This window comes from Lepidochelys kempii, chromosome 13, assembly GCF_965140285.1.
Source record: "Lepidochelys kempii isolate rLepKem1 chromosome 13, rLepKem1.hap1, whole genome shotgun sequence".
Classification (NCBI taxonomy): Eukaryota; Metazoa; Chordata; order Testudines; family Cheloniidae; genus Lepidochelys; species Lepidochelys kempii.
The window spans coordinates 28,465,326-28,491,486 of NC_136392.1; the positions used below are offsets into that span (position 1 = coordinate 28,465,326).

Consider the following 26,161-nt stretch of genomic DNA (forward strand, 5'->3'; position numbering starts at 1 on the left):
AGAATTCCAGTCACGTGGTGCAGGCTCTGTTCCCTGAGTGGCTAACATATGTAACAAACCCATATTGTGCCCACTGAAAATTTTACAACCCGATCTACAGCACAGTTTGGAGGTGGTTTGGGTGGATTCTCAAGCAGTGGCACTTCAAGGGGGCGAGTTTGAGCTGGCAAAGCGAAATTCATACTGTATTCAAACAGTTCTCCACAGCTAATGTCCCCCATGGTCTCCTGACAGCACCCGGTGACGCTGGTGTGCAGGCAGTAAAAAGCTCACACTGACACTAGTCTGACTCCGTGAGGAAGTGACAGATTCACACACCTCTCCAATCATCTCTCTCCTTCACTGCTTCAGCAACCCAGGCGCCATTGTCACGATTTGTATAGCAGCAGGTCTCCCCGAGGGGCAGATCACTGGAAGGGCCAAAGGACAAACTGTATACAGCCAACAGACAGCGGAGCCTTCCGGGTTTGGCTGAACGAGCCCCAAGGAACAATTGGGCACGAGCTCATGAAAGCTCATGCTCAAATAAATTGGTTAGTCTCTAAGGTGTCACAAGTCCTCCTTTTCTTTTTGCGAATACAGACTAACACGGCTGTTACTCTGAAACCTTTCTGAGCTGAGAAGAGGGAAGGCAAGGGCTGAAAATTCGAGGCGGTCGCTGTTGATCTTGTTGTCTGCAGTCACCTGCAGAAGTGCCATAGTAAATGGAAGGAGCACAATTAGAAGGGTGCTCCAGGAGGCCGGAGCAGTGACTTGGCTGCGTTGATTACGGGTACTTTCCAAAATTAAAACTTTCCCTCTGCATAAGCTGCTGTATTCGAGAACTTCAACTCCGCAGGCTTTTACTCTGGAAAGCAGGCAGCCTCATTAAAGCAGAGAGCAGAACGGCTGCTTTGACGAATGATGTACACAACATATACCATTAACAAAGGTCTGGGATTACTCAAGAGATGGGCTTGGTAATGAACATGCAGAACTTGTTTGAACCAACTGCCACCCTGGCTCTCTCAACACGTATTACACACGTTATTTCTAATGACATATTTGCCTCAGAAACAGCTGGTGGGGCCGTCGTTGAGCCATGGTCCTAACTGCTTATTGTGAATTATTTGTATTTTCTATCTAAGGTGCTGACACAGCGCACCTCGGACATGAGTTATCTCAGGGACGGTCTCCGGCCTGTGTTATAAAGAGGTCAGGCTAGGGGCCACAGTGGATGTTTCTGTCCTCGTAATCTATGAATCTTTAATGGTTTTTCCCCACAACACCCTCTTGAGGTAGGGAAGTGCAATGACCCCCATTGTACAGATGGAGAATTGAGGTCCAGAAGTCATACACAAAGTCTGTGACAGACCTGAACTCAGGTCTCCCACGTCCACTGCCACCCTAACCGCTGGACGTCCTTACTGCACTGCCTTGATGCCCTGAGTGGTGCTGTACACACACACAAAATCAAAGGCTGCTTCTGCCCCAGAGAGCTTACAATCTAAATAGGCAAGACAGACCAAAGAAGCAATATTCTTCCCATTCTGCCTATGGGGAAACTGAGGCACAGAGCAGTTAAGTGACTTGCCCTAGGTCACCAGGAAGTTGGCACCTGAGTCAGGAACAGAACCCAGAACTCCTGTACCCCAATCCAGTGCCCAAACCACATGTCCACCCTTTCCCTGCTGGTGGGGCTAAGGCCAACAACGACCTGCAATGGGATTTCTAGGGGCCCAGTCAAAAGGAGGTAGGATACAAGCAAGATGGAAGGCAGTCATAGTCTGAGTACAACTACTGCTAGGAAATCTTTACAATAATGGCTAGATCCAGGGATTAAGAAGGGGAGATGGGTGCTGGTCCAAGCAGGCCCAGCTCAGGAGCAATTTAGGGCCATATATTCAGAGCTGTGAACAATTGCAGGGCTAGCTAACATGCTTGTGCTAATTAGGGACACAAGGTGGGCGAGGTGATGTCTTTTATTGGACCAATCCCTGATGGTGAAAGAGACCAGCTTTCAAGCCACACAACGCTCTTCTGCAGCTCTGGGTAAGCGAGTGCGCACTTCTGGTCCCGAACGACGTCACACCGGTGGCAGTCTGTGAACTGAACCCAATACCTAGCAGGCACCATGCCAAACCATCACAGCACCTGTCATCCTTGGGGTATGTCTGGAGAGGCCAAGGACCAAACCTGCAAAGGAGACTGAACTGGTGTTTAAGCCCTAGAGGTGGCAGGACTTAGGTATGTTAGGTGAAATAGAGGAAGCCTGTAGGCAGATGAGAATTAAGGTAGGATCCCATGCGAGAACTGGCCAGGTTTGCACCTCTATAGCTTGAAATCTGACAGGCAGGAGGCCAGTGTAACTTTCACACTTGTAAGTGGGAGGGCGGGCAAATGGAGGAGTGAATTATATTTGCAGTGGGTCAAGAAGTTCCCTGTGGAAATGGATCCAACTCAACCTTTTATTATGTGTTATTCTGCACTGGAGTCTCCAAAGATGTGGATGCTCAGATAGAAGCAGCAGCTGCCGTGTTTCCAGTCCTTCAGCAGCCTCTGTGAAGACGCTGTGACGTCAGGCTTGCTACGAAGCTGCACATCTACGGAACCACAGTTATGCCAACTCTCTTTATTGCATGGCAATGAAACATGGGCACTGAGAAAGGCTGAAGAGTGGCTGATAGACATTTTCGATTCTCATAGTCTTTGTCAGCTGCTCCGTATGAAGTGGAAGGACACACTCGGCACTGAGGATATTTGTAGCAGAATCCCGTAACTACCTCCATCAGCACAGGTTTGGTTTTGGCAGTTTTCTTGGTATGGACATATTAGGATGGAAGACCAACAAATTACAAGGGTGTTTACCAAGGAATGCTGCTACATGGCCAGTGATCATGTGGTTGCCAAAAGCTTTGGTGTCGTAATAAGTTTGCCAGCAATGAACAAACGGAATATCCAGCCAGACCACTTTCAGGACGTAACTAGGGATCATTCCAGGTGGCAGCATCGGCCAGTGACCTGCTGGCCAGGAGCCTGCTAGAGGTCCAGCACTGACGCTTAGTGGAACATAGGCTGGGTACTGATGGTGGGCTTTTGGCAGCACATAAGATTCCCCTTTGGATGCCAAAGACTATTCTCTCAGCAACCATGGTGGAGCGGTACCTGCTTCCACCTCCATATGGTGCCGGGGTTCCGGGAACCAGTGGTGTGCCAGAGATCAAGATGCTGGGATCAGGTGGGGCTTGACCCTAGATGGTGCCAGGCGCCCAACGTACCCTGTTCCCTCCTGCTTCCGGAGCTCGTAGATGCCCCATTGGGGTTGGTGGGACCAGGAGAGAAGGTCCCTAGCTACCTGAAAAGCCTCTGGGGTCGATGGTATCATGTCTGCTGGCACCGCAGTGCAGGTTTCCTGGTGTCGGCAGAGGGTCTCACTGGGCTCAATGCCCTTCTGTAGAGTCGATGTTGCTGACGCAGGTCTGGGGGTAGAAGAGCGGCCCAGCATGGGTCTCACTAAACTGCCTTCTCCCTGCTTGTCTCTCTTCCACACCGGTGAGCGTTTTCTCTCCGTGTGCTGCTTCTAATGCTTCTTCCTCGGAGAGGGAGAACGGTGCCAGGGAAACGCTTTGCACTAATGCTCAAGTACTCGGCGCCGAATCACAGCGGTTTGGCTCTGAGACAGGTCTGAGCGGCTTGGATGAGGATAGCAGTCAGTCTGACGTTTGGTGCACGGTCTGAAGTCCCGACAGATCTGGCACTTGTTCTTCGTGTGAGTTTCGCCCAGGCACTTTAAGCAGCCCGAGTGCGGGTCATTCACCAGCACAGGCTTGCCACAGGAGGCACAAGGCTTGAAGCCCAGAGCATGCCCGGCCCCTGGGGCAAAGTCCTTCTATGATAGGAACTATTTGCACTAACTGCAAGTCCAAAAACCACTAGGAAGAAGCCCTGCCAAAGCAAGAAGGGGTGTTCCAGCAACCCTCATAGGCAGTTAGAAGTAATTGAGATGGTGTGGGGCTGGCAGTGCACCTTATACCAGTGCATAAACGCCTGGCTAGAGGGTGCTAGAGCCTGACCAGTGTATACTACTAAGGGAAAAATCTCCGGCAACGGTGCATATGGTGCACACACGCCGAGCATGGAATGGACATGAGCAAGACTCGCCGAAGAACCATTCACAGCAGTAGCCAGTGCCTTTCTGCTGAATGCATAGAAGAAATGTGGATCACAGACCACATGCCATGGTGAGAGAAGGTAGAGCAGGCTGGCCAGAGGTTTCTTGTTGGAGAGCAGGCTTATTTGCTCTTTGGACAATTTGGGTTGCCTCACAATTAAAGAGCTAGCAAGCGAGCGAGCCTACAGCAGGAATGAGCACTGCACTCGTTCTAGAGAACGCAACAGCTTAACATTCAGACTTAATCCAAGAATAGATGCAAATTCACACTGAGAATCTGTGATTAGAGCAAATTATGGTCTAAGCTTTTACCGTTGTGAATAATGCATTAAAATGCATTCCGCCCAGCAGGGTAAAACACTGGCTGCCAAATACAAATGCATGTTTTTCTCCACGTTTAGAATTTAAGTTAAACAAAATTAATTGTTTGTAAAAATTGCCCGACAGAGCCCTGGAGGCTGAAATCCTGGGATTATGCAGCATGTAAGAATAGCAGAGATAGCTATCCAAATCTCCAGACCGAACCTCAGCCATGGCTGGAATGTGCGCCAAGACGGAGAGCATGCAAAGGTGATGATTGTGGCCTCCCAAATCCTCTCCTGTAGTATCAGATAGAGAATTTATTGTTCACTTCCTGTCCTAAACAGCAGCACACCATCATTAGGTGCACACTGTTAGATGTGTTCCACCCCAGAGACAATCATATTTCAGGAGCGATGTACTCCTTATGCAATACAGTCTGTGGGGACCAGGTCTTCTGACTGCAAAAGACTGTAAGTAAGGAATTATTTACCTGAAATGTCCCATCACCTTGCAACCACATCTCATTCTGGAATGCAGGTACTTATTGTAATTATTTACAATAGCTTCTAGACATCCCAACCAACATAAGTGCTCCAGCATGAAAAGCACTGTTTGTACACAGGAAGAGATGTTCCTTGCCCTCAAGAGTTTATATTCTAAATAGACAAGGCAGTCAAACCATGGGAGAAAAGAAGGTCTACATAAAAGCAAAAAAGAGAGTCACAGATTCCAAGGCCAGAAGGGACCATTGTGATCATCTACTGACCTCCTGTATAGCACAAGCCAGAGAACTTCCCCCAAATAATTCCTAGAGCAGATCTTTTAGAAAAACATCCAATCTTGATTTAAAAGGTGATGGAGAATCCACCACACACCGTGGTAAATTGTTCCAATGGTTAACTGGGTTCATCTGGGATTTGAACCCAGGATCCCTTGCACTCAAAGCAAGAATCGTATCAACGAAGCATCTCACTGCAGTCAAAGGTGAGGAACGGAAGATCAGCAAGATGAAGTGACTTGCCAGTCCCTTCTTTTGGGTAACAATGGACCTCCATCCCAGCAGGAATCTGGCATCCTCGCTTTCTGCTAATTACTTACAAGAGAAATGTCAGACTGTGAAACTAAAGTGACTGAAAATGTTATTTGTCCCAGAGAAACCAATTTGTGCCGAGCTTTAAGCAGCAATTTTTGTTTCTAAATGTTAGGTGCTCCTCCTCAAACACTGAGACTTCAGCAGGTTGAATATGACAGTAAATCTGGGGAGACGGCAGGGAGGGAATTTCATATTAGATCATTGGAATTTTGGGGCTAGAGAATATCCTTTGCAATAAACATCTTGGACTGAGTACCAAAATTAAACCACTTAAAAAAAACCCTCTGTGCATGACTCAGGTTGGAATTCTGCATTTGTATTTGACTTTGGGGATTCATTTTGGGCTCCATGCATGTGCCAGAAGATTGGCATGGCTGCCTGGTTTCTCAGCTTTGAAGTGGACATATGCTTTCATTTCCCACAACCCTTATTAGCCATGACTTTTATCATGACTGTGAGGCACTGTTCCTACAGAAACCTCAAGGAATCTAAGCCTGTTACATGTATCATGATAAAATTCTATTCCCTTTGAGAGATGAAGGAGGAGTGGTAAGATGAATATAGTCTTTTTATTGACTACTTTGAGTAGAACAAACTAAATACATCTGTAACAGTTTGGGTTCCTTTATACAGTACATTAAATAAGTTATGCATGGGAATTAAGTAACAAATTCCTATTACAGAATTAAATGACAAAAAATATAGAAAACTCAATCCAACAAGTCTTCCCATACCAGAATTTCACATTTATCATTCCATGTTTAAAAAAATCATTCTAATCATGACTGTTAGTATTTCATTTATTTACATTGGGGTTAATTTTATTTTAATACATAGAGAGCCATTGAAGTTGAATGAAAACTATGGAAGACTGTTTATTTACAAATAATTCCTTAGAGCACTGTATTGCTCTCATCCTTTTTGGGGTCTGATCTTAGTGATTGCCCTTAGGCAACTAACTAGTACCACTTCAGTATTTGTAGCTACAAACATTGAGGCAATGGTATTTAGTTAGCGGAGGCAACTGAAAAGGTTTTCAGGGTTACCACTATACCAAGAGGGACCTTAATCAAACCTCCCATTGGGTGCATTGACTGAGTAAGAACTGCAGAATCCAGTCCTCTGTTATGAAGGATATTTTCATGAAAACCACATACTCTGTGGCTTCTCTCTGTTCCTTATCAACCCAGTACAATGCTGATGGGTAATGGATCATCACTGGAAAGGTCTGATAGTTTAAGAGAAGAACAGGACTTTGAAGGGATTTCACCCCTGAGATGCTGTTTCTGCAGAAATATCCTGATAGCAGTAGCGAATGAAGGGAACAGAGATGAGAACCTTACACAGAATAGGAATTGTTTGCAAATAGGTTTCCATTATCCAGGAGGCATCAGCTGTTCTCTGAGGTTAGTACAGATGGTTATGGAACAGCCTCAACCCCAGAGATGGCCCCAGCTCTTGTACTTGAGGCAGGTATACACAGCCATGGAGAAGGACTTCAGACAAGTAAGGAATACTGCCAACAATTATCTCTGCACCCTGCAATCCTGATCTGTTCTTCCTTTAAGAAGCAGAAGAGTCTGAACCAGAGAAGCAGCTCTTTCATCTACCTGCAATCTGTATCTACAGGCTGTGACTGAGTCCGGGCTCCGAACTGTGGTAGTAACCATCTCTCACAGGGCAAAAACTAGAGATTCTTAATATGGAATTTTGGCAATGAGAAGATTTTTGCCTGTGAGCTAAAACTTTTAAGACATGTGAGTTAACCACTTCATTACTGGAGACTGCAGTTTCCAAATTACGCTCCCTAAGGACCACAGCCAGATCAATGAGCTAACCTGCTCTTGTTACCGTGGCATATCAACAACATCCAGTCGACAGCAAGCCTGTTCCCATCGCTAGCCCAAGGAATAGTAAACTACATCTTCGTTATCAGCTGCCATTTTAAAAAGTGACCAAATATAATTTAGGAATTATTTGCCTTGTTTGGCTCTAATTCAAAGATCACAGAAGAACAACAGAGTCTCAAAAACAAAACCTCAGTAAAGGGCCAATACTCTAGCCCTTATTCATGAGCAGCATGAGAAGCCAGTGGGACTCCCAAAGCGAGCATGCTCCGATTCCTGTTGCATTAGCTGCACATATAACAAGCTCTTAAGGGACTCATAAAATAAATTCTTCTGGGCAAACTGCGTTTCTCTGCATGCACCAAACCAATCCTCCCCTCTGGACCAGATTAGAACATTGCCTTCAGGCCCAACCAGCCTACTAATAGCCAGTTCAGCACGCCACAACCCAACTAGATTGCACCCTTCTGAGCAGTTATCTCTAGACCGGCTTTAAATGATGGACAAGGTGATATACATTGGTTTATAAATGCACTGCTAGTGAATTCTGTCATCTAGAGCAGTGCAACCAGGTGCTTTGATGGGGTTGCCCTTCTCTGCATGGAATATAGGTCTGGAACCAAGAGTTCAGCACACAACAGAGCTCTGGTAATCCCATTTAGGCTTGGATGTTTAAAAAATTGACATTAGTTGCAAAATTCTGAAACTTTTTTTAAAATCGTTGCGCCAACATGCTTGGAAAGAACAGGTTGTAAACGATCCATTGCAATCGTGTGGAGGAGATTCACAGGGTGAAAACAAAGTCAACAAATCTAAAACTAAGAGTTTCCATGCAGTGGAAAAATCCTTCCTGCACAGTGAAGTAACCCAACCCAGCCTGTGGGGCAACAGGCCACAATGACAGGTCGAGATTTGGTCTGAAATATTCAGCACACAAGGAGAGTGGAGGCTCCTAACCCAGCTGATTGATAAACAATGGACTGTCCAGTTAGAGAACAGGGTTTAAAATGGGCCATATAAAAAAGATCAACTGTTCCCGCTCAGCACAGAGATTTGTTTAGCTTCCCACCTCAACAGAACACAATTCTCCTCTCCTCCAGGGAATGCCCAACCCCTGCAATCCTAGTGAGTCACTTTGCAGCTCAGACGTGGGGAAAAGCAGACATCTGTAACCAAGAAACTGCTTATTTCTCATTATGCTGGAGAATGAGAAGTTCTCCCAAGGAAAATCAGTTTGGGTGGACAGTTCATTGCAGAGAGTTAGGAAGTACAGAGCCAACTGGGAAGAAGAAAAATATGTATCTGATGAAACAGGAGGAGTAGCAAGTTGCATGGGGAAGCTTCTCAGGCAGCCTGGCCATCCAGCAGAAAGAACACCACACTTCATCCTTGGATACTGCGTGCTGCTCTCCTGGAGTCTCCTGCATGTCAGGGCAGGACATGGGAGCTCCTTCCCAAAGAAGTTCAATTAAAACAAAGAGGAAGAGGCCACAGTCCTGAAGGTCCAAGTGACGTGCTCTCTGGCGCCAAGACTTAAAAGCGAGCAGTGTTGAGGTCCCATTGGCAAGGCTGGCATGTGGTTCTTAATAACTGCTGATGGATTATAATGAAACGGAAAAAACCTCATGAAGATTAGCTGGAGCATCAGGGCTCTAGAGTAGCCGGTGGACTTTTTACAGCCTTCTGTGGAGCGCAAGTGTATTTTAGGTTTAAAAACAGGAAAATGTATAAAACCTACTGAACTGAATGGAAAGATTTAGAGTCCATTAGTGTCTATTGTTGTCACGGAAGCTGGGGTAGAGGATCGGGAGGTCGTTGCAGAGGTCTTCTCTAGGGCAGGACTTGGAACCCCATCAGCTGGTTTGGCGGCGGCGGCGGCCAATCGCCCTGCTGGCAGGGAAAGCGGCTTGGCCTGGCTGTGTAACCCTTGTCCGCAGATCCGATGATGTCTCTCCCAGTCTTTATGCTGGCAGAAAGAGCCACAGTACCGGGCAATGTTGCATCCACTGCACGTCTCACTGGCTTTGCGACCGCAGTTCCAACAGCTCTGCAAGACAGAAAACACTTGACTTTAAAATATAATTTCCCGAGGACGTTAATATAGTTTGGAGGGCAGCAAGACAGGGCTTACTAGGCATTTGCAGGATTTGCAGGCACTGCTTTGTCCCAGAAGAAATAAATGTAAAAAAACCCACCACTTCTAGCCCTTTCACACACATTCTAACCAGGGAACAGACCATGCCTCTGTGGTAGAATGACAACAACCTGCCACACTCTATCCAACTGGCATCCCACCCCAAGTGCAGGCAACATCACCCAAGGAAATCAGAGCACAATGCTGCTACACATTCTTTTCACTTCCTGTTTTAAGCAGCTCTCTTTTACTATCCAAGGGCTCTTCACAGAGATTACAACAACACTCCTATAGAGTCAACATTTGCCTATGATCCTGCTTATCCACACAAGAGGTTTCAATGGGCTAATGTGGAAAAGAAAAAGCTAATTTAAAAGCTTATCCACCAGGTGAAACTGTTCCCAGGGGGTGAGATTCAGTCGGGAAGCTAAGCAAAGCCTCTCTGGACTCTGGAAGATATGTCAGCTGGCGGGTTTACAATCTGTGACTGGTTTGTAAGGAGCACAAGGGCAAAAGGCCAAAACTGGGAGCTGTGACTGCAGTTGGTCATAGAAGCGGAACTGGAGGATTAGCTTTCTGCAGCTGGACTTGTGCATTAGCAAAACCATACTGGGAGAGCAACAACGTCTGCTGTGAAAAACCAGCTTTGCCCGGATTCCACGTGTGCCCCCTTACTCCCACCCCGCAAGATGTATTTCACGAATCACCACGCTTCTGCAATGCCCACAAAAAGCTGCTAAGAGAGCAGGAAAGGGAAGTAGCCTTGAGAGTTTCTCTGGTGGCATGTTGCACGTGAAGCTCGGAAAGATGCATGTTAGCAGCTCTCATAGCTCAACCATTTGCTCCTGGCAATACTTTGCTGGCTTGTAGCAAAAAGCCTAACTCAGTTGATTGGTAGCAGAACTGCTCTAGAGTCAACACACACAGGAGAGAGAGTCGATCTTCCAGAAGAAGAATGTGGAAAAATACTCCACTGACATGTGAAGCCTGAGAAATTGAGTCACAGCTTGAAAGCCACTGATACTCCTGCCTAAAATAGTTTGCTTCCGACCATATTTGATGGATTACAGGATACGCTGGAATAATGACACAGCTTTTTAATGTGGTGGCTGAAGAATAATGCACTCCACAGAAGAATCACAGAGGTTAGTGACAAAAAGATCTGCTAGCTGGACAGTCCAGGGTTTTCCTGCAGCTCTATGCTCCAATGCGGTTTCAAGAATCTAGTTTTAACTGTATCACATGGTGGTGCTTCCGCCACTTCCCTTGGGCATCACTCAAACCGATCTCGCTGGCAAAAAGTCTGCCTTGCTATTTAGCCTAAAAATCATTCTTTTACTTAATTTTATCTCATAACTTCTGTATCTTGTTAACCAATTCCTCCTGCTCCTTAATACCTGCATCCTTCAATGCTTAGTGACTGCTACACCCTGCCCTTATATATTTCTTGGCTAAACATCTATCTATATTACATTTTTTTGTCTTCTTGCATAATAATATGTAATAAATATATAGCTCTTTTCATCCTGAAGCATGCCTGTGTACTGGGTGGAGCCAGCTGTGTCAGAACCGGGCATGCAATACCATCCAATCATGGCTCAACGATTGGTAGAACTGTGTGACCCTCCATGAAGTAGTGATGGCTTTATTCACTGCAGATTGGACATTACCGAGACATTCCTGGAGGAGGAATCTGAATTACCTTGTCCAGTTTGGGCTACATCAATATTTTTCAGTGGGACCATGAGGGTTTTCTGCACGATCCTAGAATGAGGTGACTGGTGCCATCAGTGAGGCTTGCCTCCCTATGGAGAGTTGCCCAAACAGGCCTCTTCCAGGCTGCTAACTCAGTATCCTCACAAACCACATAACCACCCCATGAGGAGCCATATTCCATCTACATCAATGAAAGACACCATAATCACAAGAGAGACCAGTGTTTCTATGCTTTGGAATGGAAACTCTTGTTTCTTGATGCCCGAGACCTGAACAAGCAGATGGGGAGGGCAATGCTATTTTCTCACAGAATTTGGTCCAATAAAAGCTATTCATAGAATATCAGGGTTGGAAGGGACCTCAGGAGGTCATCTAGTCCAACCCCCTGCTCAATTCCCAATTTTTACCCCAGATCCCTAAATGGCCCCCTCAAGGATTGAACTCAAAACCCTGGGTTTAGCAGGCCAATGCTCAAACCACTGAGCTATCCCTCCCCCCCACCCCCCCAGCATCTTGTCTCTCTCATTCCCTCCCAGACTCAGACAGTCATGGTACCACACAAACCCCTGAAATAATGAGAGCAAGGGGGCTATTGCTGGTCTCCACAATTCACAGCAAAACAAACTCCATGTGCTCACCATACTCTCCCCCAGAAACTACAGAGCCAAAACAAACCAGAAACACCAACACAGCGATGCTCCAGAAATGCAACTGTTGTTGGGAGAACAAGGGTAGGAAAAAAACAAAGACAGATCAGTGGACACACATGTTCATTCCAGAGTTTGCAAAGTGCTTTGGGATCCTTTGGAATAACAACAAGAGCCATAGGAACCTTACTTTTATTCATTTGAGCAGTAATATTTCATAACCTCAACAAGTGAGTAAGACAGGAGCACGGCTCCTTTCCTTCTTACTTTCCCAGTGCAATGAAGCAGTTTATACTTGCCACTAGTCTTTCAGACATGACTTTGCAAATGACTGTGTATTCATTAAAAAAACAACCACCGCCCCTCTTTATATCACAAACCCACTTCAGTTCTTAAGATGTACAGTTAAGTGCTGGCTTCTAAATTAGCTGTTGCCACTCAAGAAAGATCTAGGAGTCATTGTGGAATAGTTCTCTGAACACTTCAGCTCAAAGAGCAGCAGCAGCCAAAACGGCTTAACAAAAGGTTAGGAACTATTAGGAAAGAGATGGAAAATAAGACAGAAAATATAAAGCCACTGTATAAAATCCATGGTGTGCCCACACCTTGAATAGTGTGTCTAGTTTCAGTCACCCAATCTCAGAAAGGACATAGGGGAACTGGAAAAGGTTCAGAGAAAGGGAACAAAGATGATGAAGGGTATGGAACAGCTTTGACACAAGGAGACAAAAAGATTATAGCTGTTCAATTTAGAGTTAGGAAAATGACAAGGAGGAGATGACAGAGGTCTATAAAATCACGAATGGTGTGGAAAAAGTGAATAGAGAAGTGTTATTTACCCTTTCACACAATACAAAAACCAGGAGTCACCTGATGAAATTAATAGCAAATTTAATACTAACAAGAGGAGGAACTTTTTCACACAACACAACACACAATTAATCTGTGGAACTCATTGCCAGGGGATGTTGTGAAGACCAAAAATATAACTGGGATCAGACAAGAACTTGATAAGCTCATGGAAGATAGGTATATCAACACCTATTAGCCAAGATGGTCAGAGATGCAACCCCGTGCTCAAGGTGACCCTAAACCTCTACCAGAACCCAGGAGGGGAAAACAGGAGTGGATCTCTCTAAAATTGCCACATTCTGTACACTCCCACAGGAGACTGGGCTACATGGACCATTGGTCTGACCCAATATGGTCATTCTGATATTCTTAGGTTAGTGCTGAGAATCTTAAGAGTCCTCATTTTAAAAAAAAAAAAAAAAAAAGAGAGAGTATCTTTGGGATTTCCCCTTTCCAGTCTTTTTTCCTCCATGCCTCATGTGCATCTCCTGTTGTTTTCAGTGTTAAACTAGTTTCCCTGCTCCATTAGCTCCATACAGATGCATACAGAACCCCATGACCTTACTCACCATGCACAACACACTTCAAAGGGCCCACTAAGGAGGGGAAGAACACGGTTAAGTAAATCAGCATCAGGAGGAAAATGGTGGAATGTCATTTGGCAAGAGCCTGGATGAGACAAGGACAGAAAGAGAGAAGAGTCCAAGATAACCCCAAAGCTGAGCCACTGAATGATGGGGAGGACAGCAGAGTTGTTGCCAGTGATGGACAGAGACCAGGGAAAACAGTGTTAGCACTATAGTTAAATATTCCCCTACAATAGATCCAATCTTAATAGTGAAGTTTTGAGAGAAAAAGAATGGACCAAGCTATTTTCTTTACTTAAGATGAGGGGAATTGAAAAGGCAAATAAACTACATCTCCTCTGTAATAAGGGGAGGCTTTATTAATGAGGAAGGTGATAATTCATTTTCATAAAGTCTATCCTTACCCATCAGTGCCCACTAGCTCTGAAGGAATCAAACGTCATTGTCTAGAAAACATGAAAGTACCCTGTTGGGTATATTTTGTGGGTTTTTTGAGTCCTGGAAGGATCAAATTGAAATTTTGCACTGACCTGCTCAAGATTGCTCACGCTCCACTCGGCTTTATGAGTTTTCACGAATGAGAAAAATATTGGGGCTATACGCGGAGCGCAGTTCAGTGTTTATTTCAGACGGAATCTGTTATGCAGCATGTGTTTTGTAAGACAACACAAACCCCAATATCCAAGAGGATATTCACCACGCTGGTCTGCACAGACAGATGGACACATGGACACACACTTACAGACTGCTATATAAAGAGCCATGTAAGTCTCTGAATGCCCATCTGGAATTAAGTGAGGCATCAAGCTAGGATGTTGCCTGTCTTTTGGGCAGCAGTGTGGCCTAGTGGGTAGGGTACTTGGGCTGGGATTCAGGAGATATGGGTTCTATTCCGGGCTCTGCCACTAGTCTGCTGAGTGACAATGGACAAGTCACTTCCCCTCTCAGTGCCTTCATTTCCCCATCTGTAAAATGGGGGTAATGATTAGGGTGACCAGATAGTATGAAAAATCAGGGATACTTACTTTCTTTCTCTCTCTCTTTTTTTTTTTTTTTTTGGGGGGGGGGGGGCATAGTTGTCTGTGTAAGACAAAGCCCCTAGTATCAGGGCAGTCCCGATAATATTGGAGATCTGGTCACCCTAGTAACGATCCTGATCTCCTTTTGTAAAGTGCTTTGAGAACTACAGATGAAAAGCACTAAATAAGAGCTAGGTATTAATTATTATTTTAAAGTCGTTAAGAAAAACAAAAGCAACTTTTAAAAAAAATCTCTCCAGGGACTGAAACAAAGCAAGTTGTGAAAGAGTGGCTGTACTCAGAGGAAAGTGGAACAGAACTGTATTCAACAGCTCTGATTTTCCTCTTGTATTGGGATAAATCTGGTGTAGCTACTCTGGCGCTGCTCCGACTCAGGATCCTCATACACACTGGCCCTTCAACACTATTTTCACATACACGAGGTAGCCTCTTACACAGTTTTCACAGCATGCCCAATGGAATCATTTCTAAATTGATCCCACTGTCAAAGAAACAAAACGGGAGTTCAGAGCCCAACGCCCACTGCGAACTGGGCACTATATCTCACCCTAGAACACTGCCCATTCGTTCTCCCAACCCAGACTGCAGGGATACGGCCATGGGTTCTTACCTCTGTAGACTCTTCCTGCTCATTAATCACTAGGAAGGCATCCTCAGTAGCTTGGCGCTTTGCATCCGCAATGGTTTGTTCCATGCGGGCCCTCTCGGATGCAATCATTTCAAATGCCTTCTGCTCTGCCTCAGCCACAGCTTTCTGCACCTCAGACATGGCCTGGCGCTTCACCTCATTCACGGCTTCTTCTGGAAGAAAACAACAGTCTCATCAACCAGTCTCGCTGGCAAAACAAGCCTTGGACAAAGACGACTGAGTGAGACTGGGAAGAAAAATCCTGCCGGGCAGCACCATTCAATGTTAGGGTGATACACTAAAGAGACAATAAGAAAATAAGTGCCAATGAACCTCACCCTTGAGCTGAAGAGACAACCTCTAGGGAGAGAGGGGAGTTCAGTCACCATGGGCAAGTCAATCTACGGCTGCTCTGCTGAGGCCGACAACAAGGGTGCCTAGTTACTGCCAACTGTCATGATGCTTACTAGGATAAGCCTACCTACTGGGAACCAGTCTAAATCCACCATCTGGTTCTACACAGCCTTCTGACCAGCCCTGATGCCAACTACTTCTGGTCATTAGCCTATCAGCTCATAGCCACTGAAAACCAAGAGTACTGGAAATCCAGACAGGAGAAGGTCAAGGGTAGGCAAAAAAAGGCTAAGAACACCCCGCAGATTGAAGGCCCAAGAAATGGAGGGACCCAGATTAGTTTAGATGAAATGGTGCTGCGTTACGTTGCAATGGGATTTGTTTCCCCAACGTATTACTCCAAACCTCCACACTCAGCTGTTGGCGCATCAAGTCCACACCTACGTTTTCCCAAGTGCGTCTCCAACAGCTTCCCAAGCTTGTCTCCCCAGGTATTTATACTTCTGGGGCTGGGCATGCATTCAATGTGGCACACAAACTCCCAAACTGCACACACACATCAAGTGTGCGCTCAGCTCAGGTGCAAGCCTCTTTGCAAATCTAGGTCAGCATATAACCAGCCAGCCAGGAAAGGAACCACACATTCAAGATGCTTTTCTACAAAGCATGACTTTGCATCTGGCCCTGTGTCCGATCTGCATTTATCCCTTAAGCTTATGGTAACTCTATCAAGTGACCATCTACAAATACTTACCAGCTTTTTTCCATATCTCTTCAGTAACATAGCCTGTCCCGGACCGGCTGCTGAAGTCCCGCTGGGAATCTGTGGAAACAAGGAATGCATTGACGGATCAGCAGTGTCTCCTCTCCTTGAATTATTTTGCTTAAACAGCCATTCCAAACCCTGCAGGAAAGCTACGAGAACCTGCAGACAGTGTCTATAAACCTAGCTAAAGCACCAAGGGACCACGATAGGCTTAATAGCTAAAACCCAAGCAAGTGATTTCTGCAGCTCAGACCATTCATCAAATGGCAAGATGATAAATGAACTTTTAATTAGTGTCCTGCATGATTTATTGCACAGTGTAATCCACTTCCATCTTCCGATACTTTATAATCACAGGCTATATTTATAAATATACCTCGTCAAACATCTGCTGTGTGCAATGATTGTGAAGATCAATCTATACTAACAATGTATTACATTAAATACAGCACTTTTCATTTTCAAAGATCCCAAAGGCAACTGCCAGACTAAAACTGAAATACAAACTATGCATCTCAAAGCTATAGGTGTACAAACACACCTGATACTACACAAGCTCAGTGAGATATAATGTGACAGATGCTGGTAAACGATTTCTTTACTTGGTATCACGTGATCTCAGCAATTTAAAATATATTTCCACTGGAAAAGTTTTAGAAATCTAGTAGTATGGCTTTTACACACAATCTTTTCTGGTATGTTTTTTAAAAATATGTTTTTTTCTAAAGGTTCACATGACTTCAGAAAAATTAAACTAAACTAAGTCAAACGGTAATGGAAAAGGCAGAAATATCAGAGTTTGTTGTTCCATAGGTTCTTACAAAACTCTGCAGTGTATACACCAGCTGTTTCACTGACATGGAGGTTTTTGATCTAACTGCACCCTCTAGCTCAAACACACCGGTATTACAGTCCCTGATATTACAGCCTCTTAAGGGAGAATTCAACAAGATTCCTGCTCTTTTAAGTCATTTTTAACACCTTGGTGCTGTAGCTACCTTCGTCCTGAGCAGCTTTAAAAGGCTGTTCTACTCTGAGAAGCAATGACGTTCAGTGGTACTCCCTGTACTTAACAGATTTGCTCCCTCTGTGTATTCATTACCATCTGTTGACTCCAGTGACTTTTTACCACTTTGCTGCTCCACTTAGAATCAACATTGATAAGAAAGAGGGAACTGGGTTCTGTCTCTTTTGTGCTGTCAACAGAATTATTTGCTAAGCTCTGGTCAGTTAAACCTGTAAAAACTCAACTGAAGGCAACAGGGCTGCACAGGTGTCCTTGAGGGAATCATTTGTCCTGCAGAATCTTTATTATGCATGGCAAAGAAATGAATGGATAAGTCCAGCTTGACTCTCAGAGCCCCAGGTAAGTCTGTAGGGCAGGCAGGTAGAGAAAACAAAAAGCAACCCACTTTTTTTACTTGTAATTTAAGCACCCGTGATCTGGAATTTGAGTGACAAACACAGAAGCCCACAGTGCTATTTCTAAGGATAGAGTACAGCAGAGTAGAATAATAATTCCTGGCATGCCATTAAAGACTGTACTTCCAATATATTAAGAGTGGCCATTCATAGGGTATACCTTCTTCATGGCTTTAAACAGATTGAATGAAAAGGATTTCTTCCTAATGAAAACCTGCTTCTACAACAAAGCCTACACTTCCTTGGCACTTTCTGAGATATCAGGGTGCCAATTAGTACTGGTTTTATAATTATGACTGCAACCATTCTGCACTCTATTCTCAGTCCTCTTCCTCCCAAAATGTTTCTAAAGAGAAATTTCAATAGAGAAATTTTAATTTTTGCAAAGTTTGGGGGAAGCTGCTCAAGTCATTTCAGAATTACAGACAGCTACAAGTTCACCATGCTTCCAATAAAAAATTTTTTAAAAAAGCATTCTCTATTTTTGGGGTGCACCTGAAACTCAATATCAACTTGGTTTTCAAGTTTCAGATCTATAGGATACTCTCAAAGTAGGGAAAAGGCTAGTCTGGAGAAACCCTTTCAGTCTCAGAGCATATGAACAATGTATTCTTCCTCCAGTCACTCACTGACACATGTAAGTTTCAGAGCACTTGATCCAACCGGATGTTGCCATGCAGTATTTCACATTCTGCTGCTTTTAGATCTGACACATCCGATGAACCAAAGGGAACTATTTTTTAGCCTCTAGGTTTAAGTCTCCCCCAAATCTGGAGGACATTGCTGTGGAACCACAGCCTCAAGTGACCAGTAAGCCACCCTGTAACTATGTGGCAGCAGTTGGCTCCCTCTCTTACCACTGTTGATGGAGTCAGAACTCCCGGGACTGTGCTGCCTCGAGATGAATTCACTCCCTCCCTTCCTTGTCTCTGTGCTCTCGCTGCACCGCCTCTTCCAGTAGTTGAGCTCCTCCCGGTCAGCCTCCTGACAGCGCCGCAGAACAGCCATGGAGCGCCTAGTCTTCTCCACCATTTCCATGATGCAATTCAAAGCCTGTTGGGGAGAGAAAGGTGAATTTCAGAACTGGTTACCGATGCCTGTTTCTTTGACGTTCTCTATAGCAGAGAATGGTTTCTTACTGGAAAATGTCAAATTGAGAGCGTACTTCCCAACAACAGGCCCAGCCTGCTTATGTAGACCAAAGAACGCAGAATCATTTGAATGCAATGGGAAAATCAGAGACATTCAAAGTCCCAGTGAAATAAAGCAGAACATTCTCTCAACAGCTGAGATTTCTCTTGTTAAAGTATTATTCAAATGAGTTCTGCTTTAGCATCATCAGATCTATGACAGCAGGTTCCTATTTGACTCCTTATTCTTTTCTATAAATCTACAGACAAGACTAGGGATCTGATCTGTCCCTGTTTGGATCAATTATTGGCATAGTTTCAACCATTGGAAGGTCCTTGATATGCTCAGAGAGCCAGAAAGAAAGAAATAATATCAGCTACACTCACACAATTATTGTTCAAAAATAGCGTTTATTCATTCCCCTGGCATTTGGTGGAAAACCCCATTTTGAAACAGTGTGGGACAGAATTAGTGAGAAATTTCTTTTTATTGGTCTGCAGCTCTAATCAAGTCATGGATTTACAGAAGTGAAATTTCTTATTGCAACACAATTTTTGGCTATTTCACATCAGCCATGAGAAAGAGGGCTGAAATCTGACACTCTTAAAATTTCTAAAACTCTTCCTGAAAAGAGAGCATACTGTGTTCAAATTTCTAACCAACTCCCATCATCTGGAGCTGCACAGAAAACAGAAGGGAATGCAGTGTGTACCCAGGGATTCTCCATCAGCCAGTTAGATTGACCTTGTCTTAGGGAACAGATAGTTGTCAGCAGGGATCCTAGTTTTCCCTTATAAAACCCCCCAAAGTTCTCCAATAAAAAAAAAACATAAAAATCCATGTTTTTCTGTGATTAAAATGAAACACTGAACTTTAGTCTCCCTAACCCCATACATAAGTTATCAGTTGAACACAATGTTTTATTGATATAGTTACAATTTTTAAGCAAGTTCAAAACCTACTAGAGCCATCAATCATTCTAATAAAATAAATTAATAGAAATTGCTCTCCGGCTTCCCAGCTCTGAAGGCAGTGCCACAAACAGCAGCTTCTCACACCATCCCAGAATGCATTCCAGACTCTCCACCCGCCCTTCCCCCCCGCAGTGGGCGTACCCCCAGTTTGAGAACTTCTGGAATAAGTGTCACTGGTACTTTCAGTAAAATTTAGTGAATAAGTAATATGTTTTTATTTTTTCACAAAATGTAAAAACTAAAGATTCTCTGTAAAAATGCAAATTATGCCTTTTTCTGCAGCAAACGGATTTCTACAATCTCTGTTGTCAGTAACTAGCCATATCCCAGCTGTGCAGAATTTGGAAGTGCTTTGATACCATCTCCCCTCTCACAACACAATTTTATCACAATTATGTTTTATGCAGGGATCAATTTAATAGTTTTCATTGCCTTCACAGAGTCCCAGAATCCAGGATTAGTATCAGAAGAATGAACAGTATTTTGGGGTAAATTTCCAGCCAGGTCTCTGTCCAGCTTCCACTTGTGCACATGCAAAATTACCCCACAATTTGCTCAGCACTTTGCAGATGGAAACACCTGTTAAAATGCTAATATTTGTATGTACCCTTGAAATAGTCTTGTACCTGTAGGTGCATGCAAGTGGTAGCATTGGGTCCAATTGGTTTTGCAGGTGCCATGGTTACTAATTGAGGTCATAAACAAATGTAAGGCCCCACAGGCATTTGTGCCTGCAAAGTGCAGGTGTAACCCACATGTGGGTGTATGTTACAGAGTCTCCTGTGCCTGCCCCACAGAGGGTATGAGTCTGTTACAGACTCAGCTACCGAACTTTTGCTCAAGCTGCAGTAGCTCTGGAGGTCCCATGTTCAATCCCCACAGTGCCAACCAAGATGACAGCTGTCACAAAGATACACGTTTGTGCCACTTGTCCATGTCACAATCAGCCCTTCATTTCCAAACAGACCCAAGAAGATAGCTGTGCCCCAGCTTCAGTTAACATTGCATTATCAACAGCAGCAAAAAAAGTATTCGTTCTTCTTTAACTAGCAATAGGAATTACAATGTCTTTACATTACACTGCAGTTTCCATGAAAATATATTGCCTCCTGCTGTTTCCTTATCCGTAGGATGCGCCGTTTTAGCCAAAACCCAGATTATCACAGGACATCAGAGACTGGTTAGGGAAAAATCGGCAGCAGTTTTAAAACATTTTTAGTGTGCACTAAAATAGGCCACTCAGAAAATGCTGATTTGACACCACCTATGACACAGTCACATAAAATGAAGCAGCTGGTGGTTTGGTTGCTGGAAAAGGATTTTATTTTTTTTTTAGGTTCCTTACGTGATCAAGATGCTTCCACTCATCAGCCCACTCTCTCTCCGTTAAGCGATGGTCCACAAGCTCATCCTGATAGCCGCCATTTAAACCTGTTATAAATTACACCCAAAATTAGGACCAGACAGCATGATTTCTTCCATTAGACTTTACCCCACTTTCAAATCGTGATCTGGTAGCTCCAGCCAGTGGATAACAAATAAGGCTCGTTAAAGTGAAAAAATATACGTTTCAATAGTGAAGAGCAGTGGCGTGGAAAAGAGAAAAATCTTCATTTGAACAAGTATTTTTTCCCTTTAATGCCAAATGCACGTACTTCCTATGAAACTGGTCTCTGGGAACATGGCTACACTGCAGCTAGTCACCTGAGTCCAAGCCCACCAGACCTTCTGGGGGTAAGCTTTGGTGGCTAGCCCAAGCTACAGTGTAAACACTGCTACTTCAGTGCGCCAGCTTGCGCAGAGCTAAGACAAGTCTGTCTATGCGTGCTGGGAGGCACACTCCCCAATGCAATGCAGACATATCCTGTACTGTCTACAGCAAGAGGGACCTCTCAGATGACAGCAGATAGCTCCACTTATACTGTATTCTAAAGAGCTCCTGCAACTGGTTCTTTAGATACAGCTGCCCTGCCCTGTCCCCCCCCACAGGTTTATCTGCCTACAGAAAGCGATTTCCGGCAATGTGCATTTTATTGGCGGATCTCCTCAGTATGCTGCCCAGCTGTGTACTGGACCATTCCATAGGAGCCCTAGTATGACAGATCAGGCAAGATCACATATGGGACAGAGAAGGGGCCAGGGCTTTCTTACCGAGATTGCTATGTCTGTCGCGCATATCCCTCTGTTCCAAGAGCTTGTTGGGGTCTCTGTACAGGTGGGAAGTTGCGATGTCTTCCAAGGTGTAGTGCTGGAGTGGAGGTGGGGTTGGATGGAACTGCCCAGCAGGATTCATGAGGGGTAGAGCCAGGGCAGGGCTGTGTCGCGGAGCTGGACTAATGGTGCACACTCTCTTGGCAGGTGGCTCCGATGGGAGCGGGTCTCTCTCAAAACTATTTTCTTCTCTTCTGCAAACATGCCAAAAGAGGTGGATTTCTGTCAGCACTAAGAACATATTCAGAAAGGGAAAGAGATGAACCCAGCTGTCCAGAGAGAGAAACAGATTTCAAACCAGGACTCTGAGCAGCAGAACTTAGCAGGAACAAGCTGGGAAGCCAAAACAAATGTATTACACTTGAAAAAACCCAAAACACAACTACAGGACACACTGCCATGTGGGGGTGGGGGAGGAGAAGGGGGAAGAGAAAAGAAGCTGTTAATGTAGATTATTTCCAGTTGCTCGTCTCTAAACTCCAGGCACATTCTATGTAATTATACACAAAACTGTATCCAAAATACAATTAGCAAAGCTTAAAATAGACTTCTGAAACACACCCCTCCCTGACTCCCAGTATCTCCTCCAGAACAGCCTCCCATTCCCTACGCACTCCACTCCTCCAGGGAAAGCCTCAGGGAACAGCCACCTCTTGCATTTTAGGCCAGACTGAAGACATGCTTCTAGCCAGCGAGGCACTCTCAGGCAGACTCTGCTTGAAAGCGTATCAGTGCCTGAAGAAAACCCTGTGAAGCCCGGCGCAATGTCCTCACAAGCACACCATTCTCTTGGAGCATTTTTATGGAGCCACGTTGGACACAGCACTGAGAGCGAATTAGAGGGGTCATTAACTGCGAGTGAGAGTTTGAACAGGCCACTTGGCTTAACACAAGGCAAGAACAACATCTTCCAACAGTATTAGGTTTCACTTTGACTTCATTGCTCCAGGAACAGGGCCACTACTTAAAAACTGAATTGAACATGCAGTTCCCTTTACCTGTCTGGACTATGTCTCTTCCCATTTCCATTCACCTCCATCAGCAGCTCAGAGGAGTCGGCTGGGGATGTGGTGTTTGTGTTCAGCAGGATGTGCTCATGCTGGGCCAGGTACTGGGAAGGAGTTTGCTTGGCAGCCCGGGCACAGTGCAGCAGCTCCCTCTGCAGCAAAGGAAGGTTGGCCTGGAAAACAGGTTGCACTGCATTGCAGTTTTGGTTTGTAAAGTCTGACAGCAGTGTTGATTCCGTCTGTCTACTTGACTCCAATTATCTGTCAAAATGGCATGACTAGCGTCCACAGTTTAAAATTAATGGGGCCTGTGCTATAGCCTTGCTGTGCACTAAAAAGGCACTTTATGATGTTTGTATAGGTGACACGTGCTTATGTGAAAAAACTGTTCTCTTGAGAACTAGAGAGGCCCTGAAACGAGTTGCGTTAGGAAACAAAATGTTACACAATAACCTTCCTTGTGATTCCAGCATCTTGTCTATTTCAGGGCCTTGAAAATCTGAAAGCAAGACCTGATTAGATCACTGCTGAATTTTGTTCTGTTTTATTTTTCTGACACACAAATAGACATGATAGGCTATTATAGAACTTAATACGCTGTTAGGGCTATCCCAGATTGCTGTATAAACAAACATTTAGAACATATGCTTTATGCTTTTAGTGCATCTCTAATGAAAAGATGACAGCATTCAACATTACATATCAATTACTTGTTTTGATGGAGTGCATAATTTCTCTGAAACCTCAGAAACTCCCTTCCCTAAGTACTTGTATTTCCTCTGTTCAATACATGCCCAGCTGGTCTGCTGAAATTAGTTATGGAGTAAACAAGAAATAAATTATGATACTTGGAGTTAAAGAGAATGTGTGGAAAAATGAGATTATGCTAAAAAATGTGTTGGGAAGTTCAGTCATCACCTTCAGATGCAATCAGCCCAGAGGAAATGGACAATACAGGATCTTTAATGATGTCCATGACAAAGTCACACTTTCCCTCTGAGCTGGTCATATTAGGTCAACATGACTGTATATTGTGGACCGTCTTCCTGCGACGTTAAGTGTAATTGCTCTGATGAGCTTCCGGTTTACTGGTTCCCAGCAACTGCAGTGCTGCCAAACAACACAGGCTGCTGGGTTCAACATGTGACATTAGCGAGACCCTGCAGTTTCACCATCACCTTCAGAAATGGAATCACAAAGGGACGAAGAGGGAAGTTGGTGGCCTCTTGGAGCTTGCAGTGAAATTCCTCAATTGTCACTGTAGAGTTCTGTAAAAAGAAACAAAATGAAACTCCATCTTCTGCATAGTTTAGTCCTTAAAATAAATTCTGTGTGAAGAAGGAAACCAATGAAACTTGAAGTTAGCCTTTTTATTTGCCATGTGGGATCAGTAACGTTTGCACCAGATTTTAGTCAGCAGCACCTTATCCCCTAACTGGCCTACCAGTCCACTGCCGCAGAGGATGACTGAAAGATTTTCCAAATCCATAAAACATACTCCACAACCTAAAATACAATAGGAAGTGCTTGAGTTCTGTGGAAGCACCATAGTGATTTCGAACATGGCTTTTAAAAATTGGTAAGAAACACTAATTGGGGACCATCACTTCTACTCTGTAGGTAAAAATGCCTGTGTCAAGGTTCCTTTCCCACTCTGAACTCTAGGGTATAGATGTGGGGACCTGCATAAAAACCCCCCTAAGCTTATTTTTACCAGCTTAGGTTAAAACTTCCCCAAGGTTCAAACTATTTTACCTTTTGCCCTTGGACTTTATTGCTGCCACCACCAAGTGTCTAATAAATATATAACAGGGAAAGAGCCCACTTGGAAACGTCTTTCCCCCAAAAAATCCTCCCAAACCCTACACCCCCTTTCCTGGGGAAGGCTTGATAAAAATCCTCACCAATTTGCATAGGTGAACACAGACCCGAACCTTTGGATCTTAAGAACAATGAAAAAGCAATCAGGTTCTTAAAAGAAGAATTTTAATTGAAGAAAAAGGAAAAGAACCACCTCTGTAAAATCAGGATGGTAAATACCTTACAGGGTAATCAGATTCAAAACATAGAGAATCCCTCTAGGCAAAACCTTAAGTTACAAAAAGACACAAAAGCAGGAATATCCATTCCATTCAGCACAGCTTATTTTCTCAGCCATTTAAACAAAACAGAATCTACCACATATCTAACTAGATTGCTTATTAGCCCTTTACAGGAGTTCTAACCTGCATTCCTGGTCCGGGCAAAAACAAAAAACAGACAGAGAAAACCCTTTGCCCCCCCCCACCCCCCTCCAGCTTTGAAAGTATCTTGTCTCCTCATTGGTCATTTTGGTCAGGTGCTAGCGAGGTTATCTTTAGCTTCTTAACCCTTTACAGGTGAGAGGGTTTTTTCCTCTGGCCAGGAGGGATTTAAAGGTGGTCAGCCTTCCCTGTATATTTATGACAGCCTGCATACACTATAACCACTTCTAACACTTGCACAAATACAAATCCCAATGCACACACAGGTGTGTATCAACCAAGCCAGGGGTTTTGCACCAGCACTGTATTCAAATACTTACCCAGGTGCCAAGACCATTGAAAGAGTCTGCACAGGTGTTGACAAATTTGTATAGTGCATGCAAGTACGTGCACACATGTGAACAAGAAGGACACTGAAAGTTCAGCCTTCATTTGCTAAGGCTAATTTTCAACACTTACGAGAGTTTAGCACTATTTTCGTTTGCTCTCCTAGTGTATCTGGATTAAATTATGCGGGGCAGCCCAAACCTGGCATTAAGAGCAAACAGCCATTAATACACATCATGTGTTCTGCTATGTATCCCATCAGAAGCATTTTGCGTGACATGAGTCTCTCCGCTCACTGGAGGCTTAGAATTTACCTTTTTCTAAAATAGTGACTGAATCAGTGAATTTACAGCAGCTATCCCTGTACAGTGGTAGCCAGAGGACCCCAAGATTTGCCAGAGATCTCTCTCCATATCTTTAGGAGCTTATACATTCAACCAGTCAGCCACATACTGAACGGTTACAGAAAATATCATGGTGGCCTGTATAGATCAGACCTAGCACTTACATCACCACTTTTTCAGAGCACTGCACCAAACATCAGTCCACTCTCACCACAGCCCCGCGAAGCAAGGAAACATTATCGGTTTTCCCCAAGGCCATACAACAAGTCAGTGGCAGACCCTGAACTTGTGAGTTCCTGATTCTCTCTCCCCTCTGCACATTCCTTTAGACCACATTGCCTCACGCAGCAAGGAAATATTAAGTTTGACCACACTGAAGCCATGA

The 26,161-nt window shown here is 44.4% G+C and overlaps 1 protein-coding gene across 3 annotated transcripts in view; it reads right to left on the reverse strand.

Annotated features, from left to right (window-relative positions):
* Positions 1–6,096: 6,096 nt before the first annotated feature.
* CBFA2T2 (CBFA2/RUNX1 partner transcriptional co-repressor 2) overlaps positions 6,097–26,161 on the reverse strand; it is a 97,472-nt gene continuing 77,407 nt past the window's right edge. For 2 of the 3 annotated variants that reach the window (XM_073309909.2, XM_073309911.2), the window contains exons 4-11: positions 24,041–24,130; positions 22,854–23,035; positions 21,796–22,049; positions 20,990–21,075; positions 18,397–18,592; positions 16,106–16,174; positions 14,980–15,170; positions 6,097–9,440 (exon numbers count right to left, since the gene is read on the reverse strand). In XM_073309909.2, the coding sequence (XP_073166010.1) occupies positions 9,150–9,440; positions 14,980–15,170; positions 16,106–16,174; positions 18,397–18,592; positions 20,990–21,075; positions 21,796–22,049; positions 22,854–23,035; positions 24,041–24,130 (1,359 nt within the window). In that variant the 3' untranslated portion in view covers positions 6,097–9,149. The remainder of the gene's footprint in view (positions 9,441–14,979; positions 15,171–16,105; positions 16,175–18,396; positions 18,593–20,989; positions 21,076–21,795; positions 22,050–22,853; positions 23,036–24,040; positions 24,131–26,161) is intronic. The other variant, XM_073309908.1, reaches the window with a different exon arrangement.